At 42.2% G+C, this 27,469-nt stretch overlaps 5 protein-coding genes across 6 annotated transcripts; 2 read left to right on the top strand and 3 right to left on the bottom strand.

Annotated features, from left to right (window-relative positions):
- Positions 1-257: 257 nt before the first annotated feature.
- Positions 258-2,182, top strand: LOC132260122 (SPRY domain-containing SOCS box protein 3). The gene is made up of 3 exons (XM_059758062.1): positions 258-511; positions 592-850; positions 929-2,182. Exons 1-3 carry the CDS (start codon positions 258-260, stop codon positions 1,178-1,180), a joined length of 765 nt encoding a protein of 254 aa, XP_059614045.1. The 3' UTR covers positions 1,181-2,182.
- On the bottom strand, positions 2,167-3,416 carry LOC132260121 (eukaryotic translation initiation factor 3 subunit H). Its single transcript, XM_059758061.1, has 2 exons — positions 3,299-3,416; positions 2,167-3,135 (listed from the first exon to the last, which is right to left on the bottom strand). Exons 1-2 carry the CDS (start codon positions 3,371-3,373, stop codon positions 2,203-2,205), a joined length of 1,008 nt encoding a protein of 335 aa, XP_059614044.1. The 5' UTR covers positions 3,374-3,416; the 3' UTR covers positions 2,167-2,202.
- A 162-nt stretch (positions 3,417-3,578) lies between these two features.
- Positions 3,579-8,277, bottom strand: LOC132261065 (zinc finger protein 528). Its single transcript, XM_059759589.1, has 5 exons — positions 8,181-8,277; positions 6,499-7,591; positions 5,364-6,427; positions 4,471-5,298; positions 3,579-4,409 (listed from the first exon to the last, which is right to left on the bottom strand). The coding sequence occupies exons 2-5, from the start codon at positions 7,553-7,555 to the stop codon at positions 4,041-4,043; spliced, it is 3,318 nt and encodes a 1,105-aa protein (XP_059615572.1). The 5' UTR covers positions 7,556-7,591; positions 8,181-8,277; the 3' UTR covers positions 3,579-4,040.
- Positions 8,278-10,544: 2,267 nt separating this feature from the next.
- LOC132261066 (transmembrane protein 47) lies at positions 10,545-19,413 on the bottom strand. 2 transcript variants are annotated; one of them, XM_059759593.1, is made up of 6 exons: positions 18,977-19,058; positions 18,873-18,905; positions 18,133-18,395; positions 17,210-17,285; positions 12,076-12,412; positions 10,545-12,016 (listed from the first exon to the last, which is right to left on the bottom strand). In XM_059759593.1, exons 4-6 carry the CDS (start codon positions 17,258-17,260, stop codon positions 11,793-11,795), a joined length of 612 nt encoding a protein of 203 aa, XP_059615576.1. In that variant the 5' UTR covers positions 17,261-17,285; positions 18,133-18,395; positions 18,873-18,905; positions 18,977-19,058; the 3' UTR covers positions 10,545-11,792. The 2 variants fall into 2 exon arrangements, with proteins under 2 accessions (XP_059615576.1, XP_059615575.1); XM_059759592.1 differs by lacking the exon at positions 18,133-18,395 and having other exon boundaries at positions 18,977-19,413.
- A 150-nt stretch (positions 19,414-19,563) lies between these two features.
- LOC132259979 (protein virilizer) lies at positions 19,564-27,115 on the top strand. The gene is made up of 4 exons (XM_059757853.1): positions 19,564-19,638; positions 19,786-23,837; positions 24,098-24,894; positions 25,262-27,115. The coding sequence occupies exons 1-4, from the start codon at positions 19,567-19,569 to the stop codon at positions 25,780-25,782; spliced, it is 5,442 nt and encodes a 1,813-aa protein (XP_059613836.1). The 5' UTR covers positions 19,564-19,566; the 3' UTR covers positions 25,783-27,115.
- Positions 27,116-27,469: the final 354 nt, after the last annotated feature.

The following is a 27,469-nucleotide window of genomic DNA, read 5'->3' as shown; positions in this document are numbered from 1 at the left end:
TACGAGCGGCTGTTCAGGCCCAAGAACATCTTCCTCCTTCCGTCGGCCAAAAATAAATGCCGCACGTATCGATCGGCCGTGTCGAGTGGCTGGGGCGGCAGTGCAGCGTACAATAGGCTGGTGCAGGAGGAGCGAGCTCGGCTGTGCGAGCAGATTCGCTTGAGGAAGCAGGCACGCAAGATAAGGGCCAAGTAGACAGGCACTCCGTGGCAGAGAGCGTGGATGGGAGATGACTCACGGCTGAGGAGTCACGCAGAATGGAAAACATGGAGAATAAAGAGGAGGCGCGAAGGGAGGGCGAAACGCCACTCAAGCACGGCTGCCAGGATCTGTGGACATGGAATCGGCGCGATAGGTCGCCAGAAGTGTGGCTGAGCGGCCCGGGAAATCGAGTGGTGCACTTCCATCCCAACTGGAGCAAGGGAACGGCGGGCATCAGGGGAACGAGAATCCTCAACAATGGACGCTACTATTGGGAGCTGAAGCTCTCCCAAAGGGTCTTCGGCACGAGGTAATTTGTCATCACACTCCTCGCTCTGACATTTGATCCATTTGACTCACTTTTCACTCACAAAACTCCTTGTTTTTCAGCATGATGTTCGGGATTGGGACAAAACATGCGCGCCTGCACGTGAATAGCTTCATAAATCTCCTGGGCGAGGACAAGAACGGATGGGGATTATCGCACAAAGGACTTCTCTGGCACAACGGCGTCGCCTTGCACTACACCAAGAAGTTCAAGGAGAATCAGAGCACGACTGTGGGTCTGCTGTTCGACGGAATCGCCGGGACATTGACGTATTACAAGGACGGAGGATGTCTTGGAGTGGCCTTCCGAGGTCTCAACGAGGTAAGGCGTCAATCTGGAAGCTCTCTCTCTCTCCCTCTCCCTCTTTGACTCACCATCACATCTCGGGAATGCTTGTAGGTGAATGAGCCTCTGTACCCGATTGTGTGCTCCACGGCGGCCAAAACGGAGATGTTTCTGTCTGAGTGTCGTCGCGACTTCGTGAATCTGCAGGATCGCTGCCGTGCTGCCATCGTGAAGAGGGTGAAGAAGCGCGACGACATCCCCCAGCTGAATCTACCACCGCGAATAGCCAAATATCTCGAAGAGAATCTCTGCGATTCCACGGCTCCCCTCATGCCTGTCGACAACTTCGACATGTACATGATTTAAGGACATTCCAACACAACACTTTTTGCGAATAATTGCATAAACTAACCAAAATTATTTAGCATAAACATATTTTCTAGTCACTTGATAATAATATGAAAAGAAAGAAATCCATGAACAAAACTTAACCATAAGAGAATCTTAATAATTTTTACAATATTTAGATAAAGTAAAAGGACAAAGGAAGAAATAATCTGTGGTAACAATGGAAAAACCGCTGCACAAAAGACAAGAAACGAAACAGTCACACTCTGGCTTTGGTGTTTGTTTTCTCTCCCCTGTGTTTTTTCTAAGAAATCGTATAAAGACAAGAAATTGTGAAATATTTTCGTAATCAATGTCTAGTCATTTTTTTTGGGTAAATCGTAGAAATAGTAATCTTGTAGTGTTTAATGACTTAAGAATATTTTAGAATGATATTCCCGTGGAGTTCTAGGAGTGCCATAAATGTATAATTCTTCTAGTCATAAAGCCATAATGTTAAGTTTCATTCCTTATTTTTTATTTTCCATTTCTATTTTGTCATTTCAGTTCTATATAAAAGGGAAAATTGTAATGATGTTAAATTTATTGAGTTCACAGAATAGTGTAGTAGATGATCTCTGTGAATAGTTTTATAATATAAAATCCTATCTAGTCCAATTGTTTGCCGAGGATATTTTGGGAAGGAATTTTCAAATTCCGTAGATTATTTGTAAAATAATTCGTGAAAGAGAATCAAAAGAAAATAGAGATGTCTAGAGAATGTTCAACTCACCCTTCCCGGAAGTGTCCTCGTAAATGGTAGTGCAAGGTATTTTGTTAGGTGTCTCCTTTTTGGACGTATTACATTTAAGTGCAATATAATCGACACATCCCACACAATACCATACACAGCACTGTCTCTTGAATCTTCAGAACGAAAGCCCCCAAACAGTAAAGTCATCCAGTCAAATGTACGATTCCAAAAGGGATTTCATGGTGAAATTAATAAAAGACAACTTACGTAGTACTTTTGAGAAAAGATCCATCTATTTTAATCTTCATCAGTTTTGCTTGCTCTCCTTGGCGGTCTGCAGGGCCTGAGTCATGTACAGCTTGGCCAGCGATTGCGAGCAGAACTGCGAGATATGCTGCGCATAGGTGTTAATCTGGCCGGACACAATCATGGGATTTAGTCGCGGCGGCACCGTTATTGGCCTAAACATCTTGTTGATGTCCTCCTCGGGCAGTGGCGGCTCTCCCTTCGCGATGCGAGCAGCATTCTCCTGCGCGTGCTTCGTCAGTACACGATGCCGCTCCTGGTCCTGGCGATTCACCTGCTGCAGATGCTTGTTGAACTTGGTCGCCTCCTGGTTGAGCTCGTCCACGCGATCCATGAGGCAACGCAGGTGGTTCTCCAGCACCGAAGCCGTGCCCAGGTCAAGGAAGTGCGTGCCGTCCTCCTCGGGCACCAGCTCGGTGAGCTCCATCATCATAATGTTGGTCAGTGGAGAGTTGCGAATGACCAGCGGCACCTCCGTGAAGAGATTCTCGTAGCTGATCTTCAGCGCCCGCAGAGCCTCTGGGGTGAAGTTCTCGTCCTTGTACATGGCAATCGCTTGCGGCGTCAATCTGTACGCCTTGAGCGTGAGAAAGCCACGAGCGGACTTCTGGGTGTCATAAATCACCACGACGGACTCCTCAATACTTGTTTGGTAGTGATACTGCGACTCGAGCATCGGCAGCGAGAGGAAATTCCCCACGTCGGCACTCTGGTACCAGCCCACATGGAAGTAGTCCACGTTGACGCGCCGGAGGCGACGCATCATCGTGACTTGATAGTCATCCTCATCCATATTGTCTTCATTGTTGGAGAAAGGGAAGCAATTGGTGATTTCCAGCACTTGATCAACTACCAGACCGAGGAGGGCGCCCTGAGCCACCTCCATGTTGCTCATGGACTCCTCGTGGCAGTGCTTCACCATTTTCATCACCGCCTGCGGAGAAGAGATGGAAAATTAGCAATACTGATAGCGCCCCATAACCTACATGAAACGTGGAACCAAAACACTGCAATTTTTACTCATTTCCACCCACAGTGCCAGATAAATTTTACATCCAACACTTTCTTGGGATCACAAATATTGCACATTTACTCACCAATCCATCGCACTGCACGTAACTGATGGTATTCGAGGGATTTTCATGGGAACGTGTACTCCTTGCAGCCGCCATGGTGCCGAATCGATGAAAAATTGCAGCGATGCGACGGCAGCGCCTCTGGTGATTGGGAACCCAAAGACTTCAGTCGGTGAAAAATCGAACATCTCAGACACAACCCTAATTTTGGTGGGAAATTTTAAAAAACAGGTTGTGAATAAACTTCTATGATGGGGTGGCAATTTAAGTAAAGTTGTGAATTTTAGTAAATCTTGCAATATTCAGAACTACGACCAAACGTAGTACAATTTATTTTTCATATCCGCTACATTTGTTTAACATTTTATCTGCCAATTAGCATACAATAGCAATGTCATTAATAATAATAAAATATGAATAGATAAGACAATCCTTTATGTTTCCTCAATTAATGTCGCGCATTAAATGTATTGTAATAAAATAGGATTATATTTTATGGCTGAATCATATAAACATTATTAAAATTTTCAAACACAATGATTGTGTCGAAATTCTACGAAGTTTTCGTGAAATTGAAACAATTTTTGCTTGCTTAGAAATCTAACGAGAAGAAATGAGATAAAAAAAGATACAAATTTAAATGGCAAATTATTTAAGTATCCTACTTTTGTTTCTAAATTAAAAGAGATCCCTCTGCTGAATCCTTCCATTAATGTACCAAAGTTTCTCAGAGTGATGCTCGTGGTCTGCCTAATCCTCACACTTAAATGTGAATTGCCACGTGAGTGAAGAGATCATCCTGCGTGAAGAACATGGATGAACACATTTCGCACTTGAACTCCTTAGCGTTGCTCTTCATCACGCCCGTATCATCAATATCGCCCGTGATCACTTCATTGTCCTTCTCCTCCTTCGCTATCAGCAACACATCCTTGTCACTGGTTCCCTTGGCGCTCTTCTTCGCCGCGAGAGCCAGCTGACGCTTCGTGAGGTTGGCATTGGAGAAAACGGGCAACACCGATACGGCAGTCAGTTCAGCCTGCAGCCGCTTCTTTCCCGGAGTCGAAAGTTGTCTTCTGCTCTTACTACCAGCAGCACTCGCTCCCTTGGCACTTGGCTCACTCGGAGACACCTGGAGAAAAGAAAATTAATTCACACAACCATTCAACACCAATCAAAATTGCCTTTCTCACCTGATTCATCTCTCTCTGGCTCCCAGAAGAGGGTGACTGTTTGATGGGAGACCTGAGAATTGCCTCAAGATCGTTGACAATATCCATGCTGTACTTATTGTACGTTCTCTTCGACAAGCCACTGCCGTCATGCTCAAGAACAGTGGCCGTTGCCGTCATTTCCACCGGCTCCTGCTTAACACTCATCACATCCTGCGTGATCTGTTCATTCACATCCGAGAATGTCGCCGGACTCATCATCCTATCAGTCTGATAGTGATAGTTTACATTCTTAATCCTTGCTCGCGTCTGTTTCTGACGAGCAGTCATATTTGCCTGATTCGCTGATCCAGCTGAAGAGCCCAAATCCGTTGGTGCTGTGCGTGTGATGAGTGTGCGCGTCCGCCTCTTGCCATCCTCCACGGCAACGCGTGTCTTCTGCGTCCTAATCATCTTTGGACGCGATTGTCCTGGCATAGCTACAGCCGCAGCGGACAGAGACGCGGCCACGAGGTTCCTCTTGCGCGTATTCGCACCCTTATTCAGGTCGAATTTCGCCACGGACGTCTCAAAGTCTTCCGACGAGCGCAGCATTTGACGATCTTCCAATGAATCAACATTGAAAGTGTTCCTTGAACGACGAGCAGGTGTTCCACCTTGGCGATTGCCGGCAGAATTGCCCTGTGCCACCACCGGTGACGCTTGATATCTCTCCTGCATTCCCACCTCTGATTGCATGGGATCGTCCTCTGACAAATCCACATCAGAGTTCTTAGAGCGCTGCGCGCGAAGTCGTTCCAATTCATGGGGTTTCAACTTGCGGCGTCGTTTGTACTTCCGCGGACCCGTCTGCAAGACAAAAAGAAGATTAGCATCACAGCTGTAAAAGAACTTTCGAGCAGATTTCAACTCACCGGTGGCTGTCTCTTGGCCAGTGTGTTCATATCACTGTGCTGGATGAGATGCTGAATGAGCTCCGTCGGCAGGGCGAACATCTCAGAGCACACCTCGCAGTAGTATGGAGTGATTGTGGTGCCGCGCTGTGAATCCGGAGCTGAGTGATGTGATCTAATGTGTTCCCGCAAGACGACTCGCTGATTGAACGCCCTGGGGCACACGGAACACGCGTACGGCTTCTCCCCAGTGTGAATACGCTCGTGCTTCCGCAGAGTCCCACCATCGGCAAACGCCTTCCAGCAGTATTTACATCCGTACGGACGCTCTCCAGTGTGGATGCGAATGTGGATCTGCTGCGAGCTGCGCGACCCGAACGTCTTGCCGCACTCCCGACACGGAAACTGTCGCCCTGACACATTTGTGTGCGAGTGACGGTGGTTCATGAGACTCCGACCATCCGGGAACTTCTCGCCACACACGTCACACGTGACGGACTTGTTGCGATGCGACATCATGTGGCGCTTCAAGCGCGCCTTGTTGTGAAACGTCTTGGCACATTTGGAGCAGGAATGTGTCTTCTCCCTGGAGTGATCCCACGCGTGCTTCATCAGTGATCGACTGTCACGACACACCTTGCCACACAATCGGCACGAGTGTATTGTCAACTCGTCAGCGTGAGTCGTGTCAATGTGCTCCTTGATGGTCGTCTCATCCAGGAATGTCTCGCCACAAAGCATACACTTGAAGGGCTGAAAGCGTGCGTGCACTTCAGCATGAGCCAACAAATCCAGCGCCTCTGCAAAAGTCTCTCCACACACATTGCAGCAGTGCCTGGAGATGTCATTATCCACCAATTCCTTCTTCACATGTGCCCTTGCGTGGCGCTTCAGCAGGGCATGACGATGGAAACACATTCCGCACACGTCACAGTAGAAATCCCCAAACTTCTCCTCACCCTCGCCGGAATCTGACTCTGTCTCCTCGTCATTCGCCACAACATCATACTCAGAAGTGCTACCTTGATCCATTCTGTGCGTCATCTGATGCTCTCGCAAGCGAATTGGATCCCAAAACATCTCGCCTGAAAGGGGAAAAGTCACACATTACAAATTGAACATCACATCTTTCAGAGGTAGTTCGTGCTCAACTCACCGCATGTCTCGCATTCGTAGGGTGAATCCCCGCCGTGCATCCTAGCGTGTGAGGCCAAAGCCTTCTCACGGGCAAAGGACACTCCACAGTGTTGACAAACAAATGGTTTCTTTGGATCCGTTACTGGAAATTGCTCAACCATCGGATAAATCTCCTCATGCTGAGCCGGCTGTGTTGAGTCACACACCAGCTTCATGTCCTCATCCACATAGTCGTATTTGGGCATTTCACGAGCATTGTTGCCCACCTTCAGCGTCCTCTTACGCGGCGATGCCTGTTGCACCTTCTTCCGCGGACTCACCGACATTGTGGAGTACTCCACGAAGGGCTTCTTGTCCTGCTCCTCGTCATCTTCCTCCTCGTCGTTGTGACCGGCGAGGAACTCTGTGCCACCGAGATCGTGGTCTGTTGGTGCGTAAGCGTGGATCTTGAAGTGATTGTGCAGGTCACAGCGGCGGATGTACCGAGCGCCACAGAGGTTGCACACATGAGGCCTGTCCGTCTGATGGGCCACCATGTGATTCATGAGGTTGGCTTTCTTCCTAAAGCGGCGACTGCAGAAGTCACACGGATACGGCCGTGATGTTGTGTATTCATCTTGCGGCGGCAGCGGTACAATTTCCTCGTCCACTTGCCCACCGTCCTGGACGACACTTCCGTTGTTGTCAATCAGAATCTCCATCTTGTCGTCCGGCACGCCGCTCTCGTCAATGACAACTTCCTCGCACACCTGCCCATCAAACTGCTGCTGCTCTGTGTACTCCTCCACTTCGGCCTCCTGCACGTGCTCCTCAATGATGTTGCCCATGCTCGATCCGTCCTGTGACATGTACACGAGATTCCCGGCGGAATCATGCTGAAGATGATCCGACATCGCAGCAATGTACTCATCGTCGTCCACTTCTTCAATTATGTCATCTTCATTGAGTGTTCCCGGATCCATATCCACACCGTCATCCTCGGGTACCTCCTGGATTATGTCACCATCATCCAGGACCTCCCCGTCGTCCCCATCGCTCTGAATCCACTCGATCTGGTAGGTTTCCTCCTCATCCATGGCATTGGCGGATGAATACTTCCTGGCCAAGAGAGCCTGGAATGTAAATCAAACATTATGCGATCTGCCTTATCGACACTTCCTCCAACGCCAAGACCTTCCCGGATCAGACAAATCATTCTCCCCACGAAAAAACTACCTATAACACCAGTATTCTACATACTTCTGCTCCAGACAGAATTTTCGGGCCGGAAATACTCCCAAAACACAAGAAACAAAGCCTCTTTTGAGCGAATCTCACGGGAGAGAGAGATGCTCTCTGAGAGAGATGAGAGCGACTCAACTTTTCACTATGGCGGTCAACTTGGTACGGCAAAAATGAAAGATTGTGTGAGGTTATGGGAAAATGAGGTTAACCCGCTGGAAAATACAATTTTCCTCGCGAAAAATCACTGTCACGCCCCACAAAAGCAATAGCCGATACTTTGCTGTGGGGCCCAGCGCCGGAAGTGCCCGAAAATGTTCCATCATTGTGTACTTTGAACGCCATTTCTGTGCCACAAGCTCTCTCTCTGCCCAAAAATTAGCTGATATTTTCCACCGCTCAAACTTCTTTTCCCACTAAGCTGGCACGTTTATTTCACGTTTAGACCCTAGTTTAGCATGCAGACTCAAGAATAATCACCTGATGCTGCCCGTAGGAGCACTTTTTAACTGCTAATTTCACCAAAACGCACAGCCACTCTTTCTGCGTACGCTCTCCAAGAATCAAGGTAACCCGACTGATCAACCCTCTACTTTTCAACCATATACTTAGGGCACAGACGTCTCTGCATGAAGCGTCAGATTACTCGTCCATATCGATGTAACGCGTAGGACTCGAGTAAATCCTGTATTTTGTGTGCTGTACATTATGAAAAAAATCATTCGGAAAATAATTGCAGAATATGAAACACGAGAAATGCAGGAATAGAGTGAATTTGAAAAGCATCACCGTATAGTTGAAGGTTGGGCATACGGGATAAGATTTCGCCATTATGTCTTGTTGCGCCATCTATTGAGAAACAAAATTTGTGAAGCGCTTTCGAAACATTTTGAGTATTCATTTTGCTTCAAGGAAAAACTCTCACTTTCAATTAATATCCCTTTATTTATTTAATATCTCTCTTGGTGTTTACCACACGAAAAATGTAATTGCATAATTGAAGATATATTCAATTATATTATAAATCCTTGTCCTGAAATTCTTCTTCTCGCTCCTCCCATTCAAAAGTGACTGTTTATTTGCGTCCAAAAAATCATTGAGAACATATTAATTATTAATTATTCCTTATATAATTCAAAATTTCATATTTTTCTCAATAGAAAACTTACACCTCAATTATGTTTGCATTAAATATTGTTTTTCATCATTAAAAATTGGGTAACATATGGTAAAAGTATATCTTCAGATTTCTATATCTTTCTCTTGAGTGATTGTTTTACTCACGTGGCTCTCTTTGTCTTTAGAAATGATTGGGCTTTTGACCTTACAGTTAATTTAAAGTCCTGATTAAAGTACCTTTATAGCTACAGCACCTACTACTTCTACTGCTTCTGGTTTCCTTATAAAATGTCTCTCGATTTGTTATCTATCCTTCAATATTTCGATTTTTCAATTAATAATTTATGAATCTTAAACTCTCAAATTTCGTCTCATCATTTATTTTTATAACTTTTAGCTGGATATTTTGTTGCTTGTCAGATTGTTTGGTGAAAAGGAGTTGTGATATTATGTATTTTCCTTTTTTCTTTTTTTTTTTAATAAAAATTGAATGATGAATTGTGGGGAAATATTCAAGGGTAAATTTAAGCGAGAAATGTTTAGTCGCGAGTATTGGAAACCTCTGAAGTCTTCCAAAAAAGACAATACAAAATGATGAATTGCTAAATTTATGTGCAAGAAGACAATCTTTGCAAATGTTTGGTCACTGAAAAACCTTTGACATTTTCTCCTCTTAAATTTTCCCACAATTTTCACGTGAAACTCAAAGACAATTTTAACGACGAGGGAATAATTTTGCAATTTCACCACAGTTTATCTTTCAGAAAAAATGAAAGAATTTCGTGGTGTTTATCATTAAAAAGAGTCTCAGTAGTTTCTCTACTATGTATATCATCAATTCAACTTGTAAAATGTGTAGAATCTCAATTAGATGCTGTACGTTTTTTTTATAATATATATTCTTTAATTTATCATAATTACAAAAACTATTTTACTGAGTTAAATTTTCTTTTTTCTTCCTTTCTCCTCTATTCTCTCTAATAAAACTCCGTCTCTTCTTCTCATTAATATGTTCAAGTTAAGTTTGTCTTATTGTTTCCACTCTTCCTTCTGCAATTTTTTCCTTCCTTCACAATATGACAATTTATATTTTTTCGCCTCCTAATTCTCCTCTCCTTCTAATCAATTATATTTAAGTTTTTACTTGAATTCTTGTTTTCTCTTTTTTGTTATTACACTCCGCACGTGCCTGCCTCCGTTTTTCACTAGATCACAATGTGTCAATAATGGTAAAATTTTTATCGATTTCTATCTCCTATCAATATCTTCTAAAAATTTCGTCGCTAGATAACTTTTGTGAATTGATGGATTCTTTTCTCACTGAAGATTTTCGTCCCTCCGTTTAATTCATTGTTTACTCTCTTCCCGATGATTATTTACTCTCTCTCTCTCTCTCAAATGCTCTTTCATGCGTCTTTCCAGCGTGTCTTGATGTTATTTTGAAAATCCTTCAAACTTTCTCAGTGATGTACAACATAATACAACAAAAGATCTTAACAATTAAGCAAAAAAGAGAAGAAAAAGTTATAAAAATTTTTACCAAATTAAATTATACTGCAAGTTTCGTATTTCTGCATGCTTTATGAACATCTTTGGGGGAGAATTTTTATGAAGGATGTTGTTTTTGGGAGAGTGAAAATAATGTGATTTGATAAAGAAAGTTTTTCTTCCTTTCTTTCACGAAATTGGAAAACACAAAATTCATGTAAAAGGCTAAATATGTGAGATGCTTTGGCTTTGTGAAATGAGGACAAATTTTCTCTGTGGATTTCTCCTCTGCAGTATGTTTCGCTATTTTTCATTTTATGTATTTCCTGTTGTCGAAATGAGCTTCCTGACGAAATTATAATTACTTAGATAAAAAATAATATATATTTATATATATATATACCTCAAATTTACCCAAATCCTGTGCGAGAGTGTTTTATGTTCATTTTCGACTACAATTTTTTCTTTCAATTTTGACCGCATATTTTTTTTCTCAAATTTTGTTCCATATAATTTTATATTGACAATTTTACTTTTGCGAATATGTTCTTTCCTTTTTTTGGTATACAAGAGAGAGAAATGTTTCTTACATTTTCGAAATAAATCAATAATAGAGAAGGAAAATATACAATTACACATTCAATAAAATTAATTTATAAAAGAAAGAATTTATCGTATTTCACACACAGTTTTCTTTATATTAACGCTTTAAAGAGGGATTTCAATTTCATTCTATGAATTACGTAGTTTGATTCTGTCTTTCTTCGCGTGTATTTTTCCACATTAGACAATTAGAAAGCATAGAAAACATTTATGTTCCATCGATATATAATTCTTGCTGTTCACTTGTCATTTTTTCCTTTTCAAATTCCAGGGAAATTCCGCATTCTGATGATTTGTGTATAATAGTTAATGCGGGAGTGCTTAAATTAAGTGTGGTTCCGTTAAAAACTAAATTAATCCTGATACGTTACTATACAATATTAACAAAAAAGATAGGACAGGTTGAAATTAGAGGGTAGTTTGGATGATATTTCTCAAGCTGCCTCTGCAATTTTTATCCATTCGGCATTTTACACCCATATTTTTTTTTCATTTCCAGTACAATTATATTTATCTATTTTAATCATGACACTGAATATTCTATATCTTCAATATTTTCGTGATTGGTTAAATGTTTGTCGATCATGAAAGTGAAATGATTTGTCTTTGACTTCTCAAAAAGGATGATGAAATTGCTTTTTTTGACTTCTTTTCCTGTTCCAAAAAATTAAGCATGACTTGTTCTTTGATGTATGGTTAAGAAAGAAAAAAAAGATAGAGTTAGAAACATCAAAAATTATACTGATGTCGAAACCAAAGAAATGAATTCCAAAAGAAATCAAGTGATCAAAAGAACTTGTATGATACTTTATCTCTTGATGATGCTTTGATGTACTTAAAACATGTCTAGAGAACGACATCCGGCAGGGCGTGCGGCCTGGCCTAGGCTCGCATCTGAGATTCATGAACGATTTTCCGTTCTTTGTAGTAGATTTCTTCAGATTCCTTGTCGCAAAGGAGGAGGACAACGGCTCCAAATAAGAAAATGGCAGCACCCCAGCCAACGCCATACGCCCACCCAAATTCCCATATTGGACGATTACCCAAGTTCAGTTCGGCCGCGAAGCAAACTGGATACAGAATCAAGGCGATCAGGATGGAGATCACTGAAAAGGAGAAGTTTTGTCAGCACTAGCAGCCACAATTGCGCTCACATTCAACTTACGCGCCACTAGCATGACGAGCACAGCAATTCGATAGAATTTGTATTTCATGTTGTGATCCTGAGTCCTGAGCCCGAGTCCCGTGAGCAGCGTGGCGATCGCGTCTGTGATGAGTGTGATGATGCACAGGGCCGCCGTGGCTTTGATGTACGCGGCATCGCGACTGGGATAGCATCCCGGCGGATCTTGCAGGTTGAAGGGCAGCGGCGGCACGACATCCTCCTCGATGCAGTGCACAAACAGTCCCTGGCGCCAACCCTCAGCCATGAGCCAGTCCGTGGATGCCAAAGCCATTATCATCAGAATTATAACAATCAGGCCGCAGATGAATGCAATCACCTGGAGAAGAGACAACAATTCCGTGAGTACTTCAAGACACATCAGCCAGTGAGAATTACATGCCGTTGGAAACAAGAGGGAAACCACGAAAATGTTTCCCAGCCACCGACAATTGCACAGGGTTGAAAAGTTTTCAAACCTCTTTCTCTCTCTCTCTGTCGCTTTTTTCGTTGCTCACACACCCCACGAATCTGAAGCCACACCGAGACTCAGAGTCAGACGGGAGTATTTTCAAACTTTCACCCCATTCGCTTCTCATATTTTCACAATGAAATTAAATCTGCGGGGACTTTATCTCGTTATCACTTGTCATGAGAGAAATCATACAACACTTTGGGCATCACACCAAACATTTTCCCATCTCATTTTTCATGCTTCCTCTCCTTCCTGTCCCTCACTTGCACGCATCGTGCTGAAAAGGGCGAATTTCCTGATGACAGGAAACTTCTTCCGCTCATTAAAATTTCCTTGTTTAGTATCCCATTTAGCCCGTCCCACCGGAATTTTCTCTCTTTCTCTCTCTCTCTCTCTCTCTCTGTCAAATTTTATCTCGTGCAGACTTTTCAGGCACGCCAGGAGAAATTTCTCCATTTTCTCTCTTCCCTATAATTTATAAAGTCAATTATAGGATTTTGTTGTAGTCCTCTTTCCCACTTCTTTCTACTAGCCAGAGATTCAGGAGAGAAACTCCACACCACAGAAACATAATTTATAATGAGACAGGCCTTTCTTATTCCCTCCACATCAAACTACGGCACTTCCTTAAGAATCAGAAAATTTTAAAACTTCCTCTCGACCAAAGTTTTACGGTTAAAGCGACAAGTTCCAAAGGCAGAGCATTTTCACCACCGACAATTTGTTCATTTAAATTAGTGACTGAAATAATAGTAGGATAAAATTGTGCAACGACAATTCAATTAAAAACTTTAAATAAACCAATCAAAGTTTGTTTCCGCACTTTATGCATAAACAACATTTCTCTGATTAGTATTTATTTTGGACACCGTGAATAAAGTCTAATTTATTCATCTCATATGATTCAGAAATTCAGTAGATAAATTTACTAAATTATGTTGACTAATGATTTCTAGAATTCAAATAAATCGATTTTCATGATTTGGTTATGTAATATACAATTAAAATAAACTGAGAGTTCGTGAATGATTGCTAATTTTGAATACAATTTATATTTATTTTGAATAAATGATTTAATGCCTATTTTTGCACAGTTGGTCATGCATAACGATACTATTTTGTTGAAATTAAATCTAGAATATTGTCAATAAATTAGATATGAAAAAAATATCTGTTTCTGAATGAATTGGGATAAATGAGACGAATAAAACTGACATATTTTTTCGCCTGAATTCAATCTGAATGTTGAGCATTAATTTATCATGCATATAAATACATTTAAAAAGTCAGAATACATAACACTGTGCAACACTTTTCTGCCCTTTTTTTGAGGTGTGGATTTTCTGATTCCTTGAGTCACCAGCTTTTCAACGGTACCTTCCTTTTTTCTCTAGACCCTCAAGTTTTCCTTTTAGAGCCTATTTTCCATTTTCCACTATTTTCACCCACTTTGCCGCACTTATGTGCTCATATCTCGCCCAATTTTCCACGGATTTTCCTCAAATTAGGCTCAAATGATAGCTATTGAAATTACCTACTACTTTGTAAAACATTGTGAGTGTTTTAGATCACTCCTTGTTGGTCAAAAATGATCTTTTGTGAACCACTAGGTAAAAAATTCACCGGGTTTTTTACCACTTTTTTCTAAATATCTCCGAAACGAAGAAACTTTTATGTTGGATTATTTTTCCTATGTGTAGAGCACTTCAGGGGATGCATTTCCTCCATACATGCCGAAGTGATATTTCTTCTCTATCTGCCGGAAAAACGAGGTTTTTCCTCGACAAATTTCGCTTTTTTATGCTACGCGCACCCGCTAAAAAACTGAAAGAAGGTACATTTTGCTGTATACGCATTCATTTAGATAATGATAATGCTTAGATGTTAAAATAAAAGAGAAAAAAGGCCAATATCTCGACTTTTTAGCTATTTTAGGTATTTTTTTGGTTTTATTGACAACAAGTCTATAAAAAACACAAAAAATTCACGTAAAATAGCTAAAAAGTCGAGATATTGGCCTTTTTTCTCTTTTATTTTAACATCTAAGCATTATCATTATCTAAATGAATGCGTATACAGCAAAATGTACCTTCTTTCAGTTTTTTAGCGGGTGCGCGTAGCATAAAAAAGCGAAATTTGTCGAGGAAAAACCTCGTTTTTCCGGCAGATAGAGAAGAAATATCACTTCGGCATGTATGGAGGAAATGCATCCCCTGAAGTGCTCTACACATAGGAAAAATAATCCAACATAAAAGTTTCTTCGTTTCGGAGATATTTAGAAAAAAGTGGTAAAAAACCCGGTGAATTTTTTACCTAGTGGTTCACAAAAGATCATTTTTGACCAACAAGGAGTGATCTAAAACACTCACAATGTTTTACAAAGTAGTAGGTAATTTCAATAGCTATCATTTGAGCCTAATTTGAGGAAAATCCGTGGAAAATTGGGTGAGATATGAGCACATAAGTGCGGCAAAGTGGGTGAAAATAGTGGAAAATGGAAAATAGGCTCTAAAAGGAAAACTTGAGGGTCTAGAGAAAAAAGGAAGGTACCGTTGAAAAGCTGGTGACTCAAGGAATCAGAAAATCCACACCTCAAAAAAAAGGGCAGAAAAAAGTGTCATTTTTGTTGCCTAGTGTAATATATCCATTTTTGTACATTTATTTTAAAAACTCATTAAAAATTTACCCACAGGACGTGAAAAAAATAAATAATATGCAAATAAAAAATTGTAGAAAAAACTTTCCTGCCAATTTATCAAATGATGAATGTTTCGTCACTCATCCTTTTGTGATTTTAAAACTTTCAGCATTCAATTTTCATGCTTCTTCAACTCATGAAAAATCTCGCTCAATTGACTCGCATATTTCATTGAAATTGACAATTTTATTGTCATTGTTGTAAATTTAGAGTTTTAATCCTATTAAAGACTATTTATAGATACTCTCTGATTAAGCTTTCTATCAGACAGTAGAATATTGTTTGAACATACGACCTTTTCTCGTCAAATAATTTTCAGATAATTTCAGTGAATTGGTAAATTAAGGAAATAATTTGGAACAGACTTTTCAGTCTCGATTAAAATGTCAATATCTTTTATTGATTAAAATATCTTGGACTCTTAGCTGTGATCATTAAGCATTAAACGATTCTTTTTATAACTCTGGCTGAGAATATGCATAAACAGAGAGTCAAAATAATTTTATATAAATATTAGGAGAAACATTGAGCAAGTTTGTGCAAACCTGGGCAATTTGATTGGCCCCCATAAGGTTCTGCGATTTGAGTCTCTCTCTCTCCCTCACGGTTTCCTAGGAGGCTTCCCTCCTTCCGCAAATCTAGCTGATTCCTCACTTGCTACTCTTGCAATTCCACCGAATATTTGTGTGTCACACACAAAAAGACCAAAAATTCCATCCAATTGATTTCCACTGTGGTTCTTCCTCTTAGATTTCTGCACGCATACGCATTTCTTCCTCTGCTCCTTACACACTTTTCCTGTGCCTCTGCCCTCCTCCTCGCCACTAATTTTCACACCTCAACACAAAGAGGATTTTTTTCCGTGTCACATACAGTCTTTAGCGTTTCTCCCAGGGTGAGGTGGATGACTTTTCACTACGTGGAACTATGGAATGAGAACGCAAAGGAAAAGTGGTTGGGAAAAAAGGGGAAAAGAGATGTGAGAAACACCCCGCAAGATTCACTGCAGTTCCTCTTGGTCACTTGGGCATTACTTTAGCACATTTTCAGCACAGTACTTTCGATCCTCCTTTGTGAAAATTGCCATTTTGTGATTACATTTCACACCACAAACAGACTTTGCCTTCCCTTTTCGCGTCCTCACACAAGCCCGATTGGCCCCACTTTTTCCCCCCTTCTGAGCGCGTCCTTTGCGTGACCACCAAGCCTAATTGGGGCTTTTTCCAGGAGCCGTTCTCCCTCAACCAGACTTTATGGGTGGTGCGAGAATGTCCAAATTCTGATTTCAATCAACACACTTTTCCATCCGCAGACGCGCACACATTGAGGAGGAAAATTGAGCACAAAATCCCACCTTCATTTGTTCTGGCTTTTCACCAATCCCTCAAGGAACACTTTCTCCGCCTTTTCTCATTCTTTCACACTCCTTCTGCCCGGTATACTTTCATCCCACTGCCACTGCCACTTATGAGTCTCATTTGGAGGCTAAATTTGTGCTTCTCACTGGAAAAGTAAACACTTTTCTCCAGGAAAAATGGATAAAACTAGTCCAATGGTGAAAATTTTGATGGTTTTTTTTTCGTCTTCCACCTTTTGTCCTCCCTCACCCACAACAATCTACAGTCTGCCCGTCTGGTGAGAGCCACTTTCCACAGGAGATCAAATTTCTCAGCAATGTGAGCACCCTTCGTCTCATTCACCCTCACAAATATCACCGGTTGCAAGAGAGGGTGACCAATTTTTCCAATGAAATCCGCCAAGTTTGTGCGGGTGGAAAATTGTTGGCGCGAGCGAGAAAACACCATAGATTTTATGCCATTTAGTTGACAAAGAGCGCATGCGTCGCCACCAATATTCATTCGACAGAATCATAGAATTTCCTACAATTTTCCCGCATTTTCCACCCCAGAGAAATTTCCCCCGCGTGTGTGCATGAGTCATGGTCCAAATTGAAAATCGCTCACCTTCAACGGACGCGTGATGGTAACAGTCTCTATCGTTGTTGTTGGAGCCATTTTCGAGGCGGACGGTCTCCGGGAACTGGAAGAGAATGCAAAGACAAACAATATTATGTCAGCTCATTCAGCGTTGGGAAGCACTTAAGATAAACCTCGGATATCGGAGATATCCAATGTCTTCGAGAAATCCACACATGACACTCTCAATTACGGAAGCACATCCAAATCGACACGGTGTGTGACTTGTTTCAATGCGGACTATTGATGCAGAAGGGCGATAAAAATGTAACAATGATTGTAATCGATAACATGAAATAATCTCTTTTCGGAGAATGTCGTCAAAGTGATAACAAGTGACAAGAAGTCACACATTAGCGTTATCGTTCGTGACGGTGTGATGTAAAACATATCCACGCTCACAATAAGAAGTCTGTAACAGATATGCTGCTTCAGAGATAAGGATTGAATACAAACAAATCTAGGTTCCTGGATTGGTTGACTTTTCCAAAATCCACTCGAGTTTTAAATAAACCCAACTTATACTTGTTAATCTTCCAATAATATAAAAAAAAACGTTTTGCCACTAATCTAGGGTAAATGCAACTCTGATGTCGCTATGGAAAATCCCTCTGAACAAATATTGACATTGTGATAGTGATAAGAAGACAAGTGGATGAGATTTATTGCCATCGGTGGATTTCTTCGAATATTCCAGGTGAAGTCAGTGCTTTTATATACAATTTGCCAGCGGCTATTGTGAATAGTAAGAAAAGAATCAATTCACTTCTGCCGTCCTTCAGAATCTCATCTTCCGTCTGACATCACCTTTGTGTGGGACTTATCGTACACAACATCAAATATTCTCACTAATCAAACTACCATTAATTCATGCGTGAAGAATAATGAACAGGCAATCCAATGTAACTTACTCAATTCTCTTGGTGTCTGTGTGGAAATCACTTGAGATTCTGCGTCACTTTATCACACTTTATGCTCTCTTTCTTGTGCAATCTTGTGTGCCTGAGAAATGGTCATTTATCACTGTGGCCTTTTTCTATTTGCAAGTCTTTATTGATAACAGAGTGGATTGTTTATGTTTGTCTTATAAGAGTTTCACAATTTGCGCGTTGGAAGACTCGCGTCTCACTGTTCTTTTCGCACAGAATCGTCTCAGATTTCCCGGGCGTTTTGGCTGAAAATATGGGTTTAGAGAGAATAGAAAAAAAACACACTCACAAAAAGAAAAACAGAATATTCATGCGGATTAATGAGCTCAACAGCAAATGGGAAGATTCAGCTTTTCACATGTTAATTGCTGCATTGCTTCATTGTTACTCCACTTTTTCGTCGATCTCGGGACTTCCGTCCGGCGAGATCTCACACGCCTGGGGAGAGTGGGAGGGCTCCGCTCACAGAATCGAGTCACACGGGCGTTTGGCGGTTTTTTTGGGCCCGAGATTCTTCCCTCGTGGCGCCTCACAATCTCTCGTGAGTCCCGACCGCATTGAGTGATCATTGAGCATATAGCATGCCTTCAAATGGGCTATTTATAGCCATTAATAATTGAGCTCAATATGAATATTTTTCCTTTGGCAGTTGCCAGCCTCCGCGGACGCAATTGTGTGAGTGCGCTTTCCCACCTCCGGAGACTCGCGTGACACCGATTTACCTCTCTTTGAAGTAGTCCAATGTCACGGATTCACTGCAAGGGAAAGAGCAGTGTTTTCTTAGATCTGCCATTGTGAAAAATCATACTTTCTCCTCTCATCTTACCTATCAAATTCACTAAAGTCTCCCAAATCTTCGTCTCCCTCAAATGAGCTGAAACCACTGAGGACCGTCGCTTGGTTGTGCAATTGCAAAATACTTCTTTTATCTTTGGTACTGTTGTAGATATGCGACATTATTTATCCTGTGGCTCTCCTCGGGGACTTTAACTTTCGGTTTTATGTACTTTCAAATGAATATCCTGTCGTTCTGACTGACTATTTCAACTTTTCTCGGGACCACAAACACTGAACTTTCACTCAAAACCACCATCTATGACAGCCCGACTGGATGACTCACATCACTTCGAACCACCCACAAATATGTGCTGTGTTTATCTCACGACTATGTGTTCTCGTATGAAATATTTTCAGATAAAGGGTGAAAGAAAAATTGTAATTAATCATTTGCTTTCAATACTGCAACCAGCACAGCAATAAATACATATTATCGGATATAAAAATTCTATTTTCTTTTCCATTCCCCTATTTATTGTTTGTTGAGTGGAACTCTTCACCCGGGTCATCGCATTTCCCGTGCTTATCGCCAACCGCGCTGGTGTTCCATTGAGGGAGTGTCAACCAGTTTGAACAAAAATGGATGCTGTGGCAGGAGACGATACGCCGGAATTGTTGTTTTTCGACACCTTTTCCCATGAAATCAACGAAGTAAGTTCATCTGTTTTATTCCTCAAGTACCCATTTACAAATTGACATAAAAGTTTGGTGTTAAGATCATGAATTGCATTCGGAAAACGATGTACAAGAAATCTAACCTCAATAATTGTTTTGTTTTGGTGGTCTTTTGGTGATTAGGAAATCAATTTGGACTTGGTGCAGTTTCCCCGTCCCGTATATGTGACGGAAATACGGATAATTCCTTTGGGAGCGCGAGTGGAAGCGGATTTTCCCGGGGGTGTGCGATTGGGCGCGACTAATCCCTCGAAATTTTCAATAGACTTCTTCGTGAATGACTTGAGTAAGCCGGGCGCGTCCACTTTTGAGATTCTGGGCAGTTTTGAGTACAATCAGAATGACTGCATCCAACTGGAGTGCCGACCGACGGAAATTGGCGGGCGATCCATTCCGACAGATGGTCTAGTGCTCCGCGGATGGTACACAACAATTACCTTGGCTGTGTATGGCACACAGACGAAAAACATCACTGAACAGATCGCCTCTCCGCCGGCAAGCGCTGTAGTCGCCCCAGCCGCAGAAGCCTCATGCAGTCAAACACCTTTGGAGGATGAGGTGAAGAAGGAGTGGCCAATTGAGACGGCTGTAGCCCCAGTTCCGGCCCTGGAGGCGAGTTATGGGCGCTCGGGGTCATCCGGAGATCTCTATCAGGGACAATATTACGAAAATCAGGAGTATCAGCCGGATAACTACCCAAGCGCAGTAGATCCAACGGTGGCAGAAAAGGCAGATGCCCCAAAAGACCCCAGAACATTTACAGACGAGATTAAAAGGGACGATGGAGATTCTCACAACAGCAGGAGGTTGAAAACGTCTCATGATTATGGTCATGGGAGATCTTATGACAGAGCAAGGGAATCTCACGAATTTGAAGAGGGCCGCAAGAGGCCCAAAAGTCCGCCTAGTGATTCCTCACGTCGCCCACGGTCGCCAGATCGTAGAATTTCTGAGAGTCCCAACTATTCGGATGAGGACATGTCTTCCGGGAAGGGTCAGCCAATCAGAGTGATTGATCACGGCAGTGCAGTTTCAGAGGAGAGAGCAAAAGTGCAGCAGAGAAGAACACAGAGTCCGAGTTCGACAACGGGAACTCCCCTGGAGTCACCGGCGGCTATTGAAGAGGACATTGGAAGCTCTGGAGAGCAATTTGAGCCTATTCTGAGCGATGATGAGATCGGTGATGACGATTCCGACAGCCAATTTGACATGGACTTTGAGTGTGAGGAATATGCGGATGAATTCACAAAATCATTTAATCCTTTCACAGTGGAATTGACAGCATACACACCACGAATCAGTAAACAACTGACGAAGGAGTTTGACGCAATTTCCTGGATCATTGATAAGTTCCTGAGTCGTTTTTCTGCTGGATTGTCATGGAAGAGTTTCTCGGAAATGAGTTACGATTGTAAGGAGAATTGGGTGTATTCTACAGAGAAAATTATTCAATACTTCTCGTTGAGTTATCAGTGGGAGAGATCTATCGTGGTGCCGTACATTAAAACGTTGCTCGAGGATGAGAAAAAGGCTGAGAGCATAGTTGAGTGGATTATTGTGGGTCTGAGCTATGAAGCAGCCACATCGCAACAAACCTACAAAGTGAGACACTTGAAAGCGGGCATAAGACTTATAGAATATCTTGGATGCTTCGATGATATTGTAATAATGCTTATAAAGAAGCGGAAAGTCGACGTATTTGAGTCACTTTTCTCACTTCTTAAGCAAGATTTCATGGCCTTGTCGCTTCAACTGCTCATCCTGCGAGCGATTTCTTCACTGCTGGATACGAAATTAGGAGTGGAATACTTTCTCGGTGAAGTAGACAATTCGACAAATCGATATTGTGAGTTGCTGAAGTTGATGGAGGAGAATCCCAAAATATGTGTGAAATTCGCGCTGAAGGCTCTCGTGAAGAAGATCAATCTCTACGAGTCGCTGACTCTAATTCGTGATACCACCTCGAAGTGGTTTGCCGAGACAGGAGGAAAAATCCTCGAGGAGGACGCAAGTCTCCTCTCGTCATGTCTTGGCGAAGTGGTGAATGGCTACACGTGGGATGAGAAGAGTTATGCTCAGCCGAGGGGACTTTATCCCATCGTGAAGAAAATTGAACATGTGCAGGATCCAATTGTGCGTCGTGGAACATTGCATGGATTTCACTCTTACTTTCGAATACACTCCTTCTTGGAGTCTTTAGTGCTTCTCGTGACAAATTCCCATGCCATTTCAGTGGATTTAATGGCAAAGGCACTTAAGATGATTGTGGCGCTTGTGAGAAATCTCAGTGGATTGAACTATTTAACTGATATGATCACCACGACAAATCTCCTGCAGAGATGTCTTCTCCACGGCGGAGCTGCTAGTGAGGATGCCTACCCTAATCCTGGGCGAGAAATTAAGGCTCACAAAATTGCAATGGAGATTATCTACAAAGTGCAGGCGAAATATTATCTGGATGCAATTTCATGCGTAAAGGATGACGAGGATGAAGTCGTGGAACATCTCTTCGCACTGCATGCACTGACTGTGACTCCCGGACGATGTTTCGTGGTGACTTTTCTCACAATGGAGAACAATATCAACATCATCATTGCGCTGATCAATGCCCAGAAGAATTACTACGCTGAGCATCCTGAGAGTGGAAAGTGCAAATCGCCTGTGCTGAACTATGCTGTGGATATTTTGGATTGTGTCATTAGGAATAGCTCAAATGTTGCCTACCTCGGGGAAGCGGGACAGTCAATTGTGAATGTGGTGAAGAGTCACGAGATTTTTGAATCCTCCGTGTCGGCAATGCTTCAGGAAATGGCCATTTACATGAAACCTCTTGAGATATCCACAATTTTTTCGTACAATGACGTCCAGTCACTCTGTGATGTGATCAAGAGGAGCTTTGATTTCTTCACAACATTTCCCGGTGATCTCATAACAGTGTTGCGAATTGCACGTTTCCTTGCCATTCCTGATGCGCATGGAGAGGAAATTGAGAAGTGGAATGAGAGTGAAGATGACAATCTGGAGTTGAGATTCAAGTTCTTCGTGATGCAATTCTATTCTGCTGATGGATTGTCTCTGCTGACATCGATTCTGGAGAAGATGGTAAACTTTTATCAACAACCAAGTGTTCACGTGGCCACATTGGCGTCAAATCAGGGCGTTTTGACTATACAAATCCTCTTGCCATGTCTTCAAGTGCTCAGGAGAATTCTAACATGTGTGATTCTCGCAAGAAACACTTACTTCAGAGATACCACTGCCATTGAGTTGCTACTCCAGGTGTACAATCTGGTGCATTGTGTGCCCAAAACAGGAGCGGCCTATGCAGATGCTCAAATGGCTCAGGAGGAAATTATAAAGACACTCTTGGTGTATACTCAGCCAACACCAGAAGAGGGAGTTGACACGGAATCTGTGAGGAAGAGTCTCTGGACACATCTTATTGGGGACCTTATCAAATTCACACTCAAAGGACCATCGACTTTCATCCCGGGACTCCTTGTTTTTTCGGAACTCCTTCCCCTGCCACTTCCAGTTCCCACCAAGGATGTTCTTAGTGAGTCTGAAGCTGCAAAAATTGTGACAGAGCGACAACTGTGGTCGGCACACCTTCACTCACAGTCATCGAATCTGGTGGAACTGATCCAGAGTCTCTGCACATCAAGCTATCCACAACTGATTCTGTTACTCAGTCGCGTGTGCCTTCAGCTCGCTGACCTGGCACCTAATATGAGTCTGATGGTGTCCAAGACTATCGTCAATTTACTCTTGGCCGATCCACTCACAAATGGAGTTGCCACGAGTCACCAGAGTCGCCTCATTAACTTCTTTGCCAGCCTCGTGAGTCATCCATCGGTGAAGGTGTCTGTATTGTCAATCCTACCTGGTAAACTAATGGATTTCCTCGTGTCAATTTTGTCTACTGAGAATATTTCGGCAGCTCATATTCAAGCCCAGGAAAATGTGTACGAAGCTCTACAGGCGCTTCTTGACTCGGAAATCACGATGATTGCGCCAAAAAATGCGAAAAGCCGCGAATTGGCTCTTGCATGTGCCTTTCCCAGCAAGGAACTCCTCTTGCCCATTGTCAACTGCGTCCTGGACAACTTTACAATGGACTCCATGCCATGTCCTCTGACATCGCTTCGAACGATGCTTCTCATGTCGGAACACGAGTGAGTATTTCTTCACAATTTCGTCCTTTGCAAAAATCAATGTGATTGTTTTTTTTTAAATACGAAATAATGAAGTAATTTAAATTCCCAGTCTGGATGGTACTTATGAATTTTAATAGCGATAAATGAATATTTATTAATTTGCATGAGATATTTGTGAATATTTCTACACAAATAATAGATATGGTAGTTAGTAATGAATTGGAGAAACAGTGAGTGTGTTTTGACGTCTTATTTACGAATAACTTTTCTCTTTACAGTGTTATGATTAATTTGCTGTACATCGAATTTGTGAAGAGAAAAACTTCTGTGGCGGGAATTTTGAAGAAACTTGTGGCAAATTTCACAGAGAATGTTGATCAGAACAGAGGAGTTATTGAAACATTGATAGACTTTCTGCGGACACTTTTTATTATTGAAGATGTCGATGACAGCGAGAATCAATTGATTCCACCCAGGACTCTGATATTGTCGGGAAATCAACTGGCCTCAATGATAAATTGGACATCAGAGGCCAATGACAAGGATAAGACAGATGCCGAAGAGGAGGTTCATGCGTTAGTAGTCCTGCAAAAATTCCTTAATCAGGAGGAAATTTGCGAGAAACATCAATTGGAAGGAATGCTAGAGAATATCCGACAAATTGTTGAGTTTATTGATAAGGAGAGAGATCTCTCGGCCACAGATCCTGTTCTTGAAGTGAATATCGACGCTGCTTTGCCTCAAGCGGAAGGAATTGTGACACAATACGCTTCTAGAATTATTTTTGATGTGTCTGAGGGCGTTGGAGAGCGGCTCACGGTGAATTACTGGCTGAATTCTCCGGTCTGTTCGAAGGATATTGTGGAGGAAATGGAACAAATTCCATGTGATCTGGCGGATATGGTGCGTGTGTGTTTACCACCGGAGACAAATATTGTGGCAGATTGTAAGAGACTTCTACACTTGGTGGTGTCGCCGCAGACAACGCGAGAGCGCCCCATCGCGGCTCCTTGTTTCAGGACGCGTCGTGTTGAAGTGGAGCCATCGACCGGACGACCAGAGAAGAAGATATTCGGTAAGTTTTCCACCTTTTTGCCTACCAAACTTATACATACTTTAAATGAATGGCTTGGAAACAAGAGTTGTTATTGTCACATTTTCTCATTTACAATCAAAAAGTTCTTGATGTCTCATGAAAATTTCCCCAAATGAGTTTAAACTGTTGTTTTGCTTAATACTAATTTGCGTTTATTATTGCGAGTTTTTGCCAATTAGCAACAAATCCCGTCTATTAGAGTGAATTGAATTAGTGAAATTGACAATTTGTGCGAAAATTGAATTGACAAAATGTAGATTGAATTTTAATTTTGGTGCAATGTGGCAATTAAATTTAATAATTTACATGTTAACTAACAGACTTTATCATTTTCATTAATTCTTAGTGACACCGATGCGAGGGAGAGGCTTTCCCAGAACTCCTCAGGCTCGTGGCGACTTGTTCAGATCGCGTCCGCCGAACACATCTCGTCCACCGTCTCTGCATGTGGATGACTTCCTGGCTCTGGAAACGTGTGGCGCTCAGCCAACAGGCCCGACGGGGTACAATAAGATTTCGCGGGATATGATAAGCATCCGGGGCAGCAGGGTCGGTCGAGGTCGGGGTGGTTTTGCGTCGGATCGGGGTCGTGCGAGTCTCGGCGCGAATGGGTCGGGCGGAAGTGTGTACAGGGCCAGTAATTCACCGACCACATGGACAAATCCGCACCTCACGCAGCACATGATGGTAGATAGTGGCCAGACTCAGTCCGGCGGGCACTTTCGCAGTGGCGATGGGACGTCGGGCAGTGGCATTGTCTACGGAGGGGACTATCGGGAGTCTCAGAGTCACTTTGGCGGTGCTGCCACGAGGGCGAGGATGACGAGAGGTTTTGCAAGATCTTCTGCGAGAAACTTTACACGGTAAATCACACATTTTTTCTCTATTTCTCTTGACTGTCAACTCTTTCTGATGTGCCTGCAATGCAAAATTTCGTCTCATTGCCGGCATTGAAGTCACTCGTCTCTGTGGATGATGATGAATGCTTTGATTAATTAATTTTATACAATACAGAAAAAGTACGGAGTATTTTTTTTTATATTTCTGCGATTCACTCTGTGAAGGTGAAAGAGTATGAAATATATAAAGTTTTTGCATTTATACACAGGAGGGATGCAAAATCAGCAAGAATTCATTTCATATATGGAATTCCGGAAATCGTCAACTTCCGTTTCACATTGTATTGAGTTTTGAGTTGATTTTTCCCTATGTCACACGCTATTCCATTTGCTGTGCGAGGAGTTGTGCTCACGTGGCAATTTTGCTGTGTAGGTGGAAAGTCCCCCGGGTAGTTTTCGTGATGCTCTTGGAATCAGTATGGTGCCGGAGGAAAAATGTACAGTGATTTTCTGTGTCGCTTGTAGTTGTGTCATCTTCGTTCGACGACCTTTGGCGCACACTTTCATATTAAAAACACTCGCCATGTGCCAGGTGTGTATTAGGGATGGTGGCGGCGGGGGGACAGGTGATTGGAGATACACTCTGAAATGTGAATCTAGCAATTTCAATCAATTAGTTGTAATATTTCCTTTATGGAGACGATGAGCGCGAGCGAGAGGGAAGAACAAATTATAACTTATCGGGTGGTTAAAGAGGTGAATCCGTTTTGATAGGTTCAGTCGTGAGTTCCACAGAGAGGAAGCGAATAGCGGCGGGGAGAGAAGTAAAATTGCATTGTGTATTGAAATGTGTAAATAGTGAATTTGGGGATGCGATGAGAGAGATGAATATGAGGAGTGAGATGAGCGCGAGAGAAGACGGAGAAAATGGGACCCATAACTTTATATAATTTTCTCATATTAAAATAAATCAGGGTGTTATTTTCTTAAAATTGATATTTCCGGACACTTTAACTTCATTTAAATTCTCTCTCGCGTCTATACTGTTTCTCCACAATACGAACGTCTACTTGTACAACTACTATAACCACGGGAATTGTCTACGAAAGCATAGCATTGCTTGTAACGTGTGTAATCTCAGATGGGCATTGAGGAGTGAGAATAATGTTGTGACGGAATAGCGAGCGGAGAAGAGAAAAATCTGTATATTGCGGCATTTTACAAATGAGGGTATCCTTGTGTGCCCCTGTAATAAGATAAGTCATAAGGATGATGTCCAAATTATGATGATTTATCTCCATCTCATCGAGATGCATTCAGACAATTTAGAATTGTATGAGTTCCATTTTACTACCAATAAAATGTAGATCACTTTTGCAACATTGACCTCATTTGCATGTCGTGGTCGTCAGTCTTTAAACGTTTTCAATTGCATTCTTAATTCGCCAAGGTGTTCTCGAGTCATGAAGCATTCAATGAGATTGTCACAGTGCGGTTTATTCCTATTCGCTTATGAATTACAGATATGTTTGCGAGGAGTGTTTGAAATAAAATCATAGGTCGTAAACTTAGAAAGGTAGGTTTAGAGAATTCTATCCATTTGCCGGCATTTTCATCAGCATATCATTCTCATGTCTAGCCTCTCTATGTGTTTGACTGTGAACAAACAGTGGGATAGAGTCATCAGCGAATGAGAAATGCAGAAAAATGAGAAA

This window comes from Phlebotomus argentipes, unplaced genomic scaffold (assembly GCF_947086385.1).
Source record: "Phlebotomus argentipes unplaced genomic scaffold, Phlebotomus argentipes genome assembly scaffold_18, whole genome shotgun sequence".
NCBI classification, from domain to species: domain Eukaryota; kingdom Metazoa; phylum Arthropoda; class Insecta; order Diptera; family Psychodidae; genus Phlebotomus; species Phlebotomus argentipes.
The sequence above is the reverse complement of the archived record's forward strand: the minus strand, read 5'-3'. Positions and strand labels throughout refer to the sequence as shown.